This window comes from Lytechinus pictus, chromosome 19, assembly GCF_037042905.1.
Source record: "Lytechinus pictus isolate F3 Inbred chromosome 19, Lp3.0, whole genome shotgun sequence".
Lineage (NCBI taxonomy): Eukaryota > Metazoa > Echinodermata > Echinoidea > Temnopleuroida > Toxopneustidae > Lytechinus > Lytechinus pictus.
The window spans coordinates 3,552,000-3,555,738 of NC_087263.1; the positions used below are offsets into that span (position 1 = coordinate 3,552,000).

The 3,739-nt window shown below is 38.0% G+C and overlaps 1 protein-coding gene across 1 annotated transcript; it reads right to left on the minus strand.

The window, feature by feature from the left end:
• Window positions 1-1,893: 1,893 nt before the first annotated feature.
• LOC129283353 (D(2) dopamine receptor A-like) lies at window positions 1,894-3,252 on the minus strand. Its single transcript, XM_054919190.2, has one exon. It carries the CDS (start codon window positions 3,250-3,252, stop codon window positions 1,894-1,896), a length of 1,359 nt encoding a protein of 452 aa, XP_054775165.2.
• Window positions 3,253-3,739: the final 487 nt, after the last annotated feature.

A 3,739-nucleotide genomic window follows, 5' to 3' on the forward strand; every position in this document is an offset into this window, starting at 1 on the left:
TTAAAATAAGTTTACAATCTTGTAAACATATTGTAAGTTATCATGGTTATACAGTGAAGATTATAAACACATTGTAAATTATCATGGTTATACAGTTAAGATTGTAAACATATTGTAAGTTATCATGGTTATACAGTGAAGATTGTAAACATATTGTAAATTATCATGGTTACACGATGAAGATTGTAAACATATTGTAAGTTATTATTGTTTTACGATGAATATCATTAACATATTGTAAGTTATCATGGTTATACAGTGAAGATTGTAAACTTATTTTAAGTAATCATGGTTATACAGTGAAGATTGTAAACATATTGTAAGTTATCAGGGTTATACGATGAAGATTGTAAACATATTGTAAATTATCATTGTTTTACGATGAAGATTATAAACATATTGTAAGTTATCATTGTTTTACGATGAAGATTATAAACATATTGTAAGTTATCATGGTTATACAGTGAAGATTGTAAACATATTGTAAATTATCATGATTACACAGTGAAGATTGTAAACATATTGTAAGTTATCATGGTTTTACGATGAAGATTATAAACATATTGTAAATTATCATGGTAATACAGTGAAGATAGTTATCATGGTTTTACGATGAAGATTATAAACATATTGTAAATTATCATGGTAATACAGTGAAGATTGTAAACATATTGCCATGATAATTTACAATATGTTTATAATCTTCATCGTATAACCATGATAACTTACAATATGTTTACAATCTTCACTGTGTAATCATGATAATTTACAATATGTTTATAATCTTCATCGTATAACCATTATAACTTACAATATGTTTATAATCTTCATCGTATAACCATGATAACTTACATTATGGTTCCTATCTTCTGTGTATTATCAATGTTAAATGTCTTTTCTGTATAACTTAAATGCCGCATAATGTCATGAGCACACACACACACAAACACCTACACACACACATAATGTGTTCATAACTACTGCTGAGTACAAACCATTTTCTACATAACAAGAAATTTCTCACAAAAAATGAATAAAGATTTAGAAATGGCTACGCGCACTTGATAATCGCACAATCTTATTGATCAATATACGCAGTAGCCCACATCTTCTTAGCACGATCTGACTAGTGTGGTCACGCCTTTTTATACGGTACGCAACAAGAAATTCCAGTGCGATTCTCAGTCATAATTAACTTTCCATGAAACACCCTCCAGGCTCTCTGACAGGGATGTCAAAGCTAGACCCTTTATCATTTGTCAACCACTTACTTGGGGCGACATATAACACATACCCGTACCTTAGGTTACACGGACCTATAATTACAACTGGCAGGCAAAAGATATTCATTCGAGCCAACCCATTCTCAATTTTTATATTTGATATTACTGATTGACAAAAGTGAATGAATATCATTGTCCATCTAAAACTGATTCTATTTTTGGTAACTACTGAACTTCTTGTTCCCAAATTGGGAAGATATATCACCAAGTTTGGAACTAAATTTGACCAGCGGAAGAATAAGGACCACTTTACTGTCTCAGGTGCGGAATTTGATCCTGCCAAGCGTACTCTTCATAAATGCCGATTTATTTTTAAAAATGAGCCGGTCAAGGTACACTTTTCTGGTCAGATTTGGAATGTCAAATATATTTCCTATTCACTAGTAGCTAAATTAACACACGAGTCTATGGGAAATGTTTTAGGCCTGTGCAACCCTTCAATGTACCTAGACATCTTCAATGGCAATCATGAACAAATGAAAAATATACTGTAAAGTTATTTTGAAAAAATTGACTAGAACCAATTTTTCAATGACGTTGCAGGGTCTTCTTAAGTATGATTTTGAAAGGTTGAATAGTGAAGTAGTACACAACGATATTGATTCCACCGTTAAACGTCGCCATCACGTTGAGGAATAAATGGACATTGTCGGGAATGCTGTTGCCCGTCGAAGCGATGTAGATGTTTAGGAAAGTTACAGGGAGAAAGGAGATGAAGAAACAGAATGTGATGATGAGAGGGGTTCGCAGAATTCGTAGGTTTTCTCGGTAGACAGGTAGACAGCCCGGCATGTTTCTTTAGAGGATGCCTCCGTCCGTTCGGAAGGTCATCGTGTGGCGGCAATACTGATTGATGCTGACCTTCACACCGAGATGGGCCTCGAGTGGGAGATTTGTTATCCTTGAGGTGAGGGCGCTCTTCGGTGGTTGGGGTACGGATTTGACCAGTAGGTATATCGAGTATCGCGGTTTTATCCTCATTCTTACAACATTGTCCATTGAAGATGATTGCAATGTGAGTATTGGGAGAGTCATCGCTATTGGCCTCGCGTTTGAACTCCTTTCCTTTTATATTCGAGGTCCCCTCGATTATCGCTCCTTTGGTGACCATTTCTCCGTCAGGTATCCCAATGTCCTCAACAATCATTTCTCCGTGGACGTTGCTAGCCTTCTTTACATCTCGTGCGGCTGCGATCGCCACCTCAGCGGGTTGTGTGCTTTCACGGTTTCGACGGGTCTCCAAGGTCAGGTCCAGCCTTTGCAGTGGCTTAATCCGTTTCAGCTGACTTAAAGAAATCTTTAGGATATGAATGTATATGCCCAGAAGAGCTACAAATACCATCCAAGGCATTCCAAATATGACGTAGGAAAACGTCAAAAATATGGGATCTTGAAAGTCAATGACGCACGTTAGTCCTGGAATGATCTTCATGATCTGAACGGAATCATCGTTTATGAACACGAAAAGAAGTAGGAGAGAAGTGTGCGCGACAGAGAGGAATAAAGATAGGCTGATGGCGAGATTGCGAGTGGCGAGCCTGGAATAGAGCATTGGCCGAACTATGAAGGCATATCGGTCAATGTTTAAGAGCGCAATCAGCCAGATGCTCACGCCTATTAGTGCAGTTGGCACAAAGCCAACAACTCTACAGAAAGTCAACCTTCCGTAGGTCCATCCTGCGTACGAACCTATGGTTTCAGAGAGAGTTCCGATGGCGATCGTCGTTGCAAGTATGCTGTCTGCAATAGCTTGGCTAATCAGGCATACTTTGCTTGAATCGTGCATGGAATCATGCGGTATCTTCGGCACGACTCTCGTGATCAGCAGGTTCCCAATCAACGCTACGATGTTGTAAGCTGCCGCTAGAAGGCTCATGATGACTTGGTAGATTTCAATTGGCGGATCGCTGATCATGTTTGACGCATCATCTGTCATGTTGACAGATCCGAAAAGAATTGATTCATTCATTGCGACTATATTATACGAACACAATTAAATGAGAATTTATACCTTTATAAAGAATTGATGTTCAATGGCAACGGAACTTCAAAAACACTTATTCTGCAGGACTCGAAGTCCTTGGAAGCGAAGGGGTTGTCGTAACTGCTTGTTTGATAAAGCTTGGTGATTTAGGGACGTTCGTGGAGGCAATTATCACGTTTGCCAGCTTCTATGCGGCGTCGAAACATCCCGTGTCATTTAGCAAATCTTCGGAATATATTCAAACCTACCTATTTACAGCTAATGAAAGTTTAGATGCATTCCTTATGTGAGCGGTTCTCGTCTTCGAGATGCTTTTTTTCACCTTTTTTTTAAAACCTTTGTAGTTTTCACGTTTGTTTTACTCAACCTTTGTAAAGATGTTCGGACTCACAGAGCTATACGAACTCCGAGAAAGACGCAGGAGGGGAGAAGAATCAAATTCCCCAGTCCGCTTAAGATAAAATCCAACTGA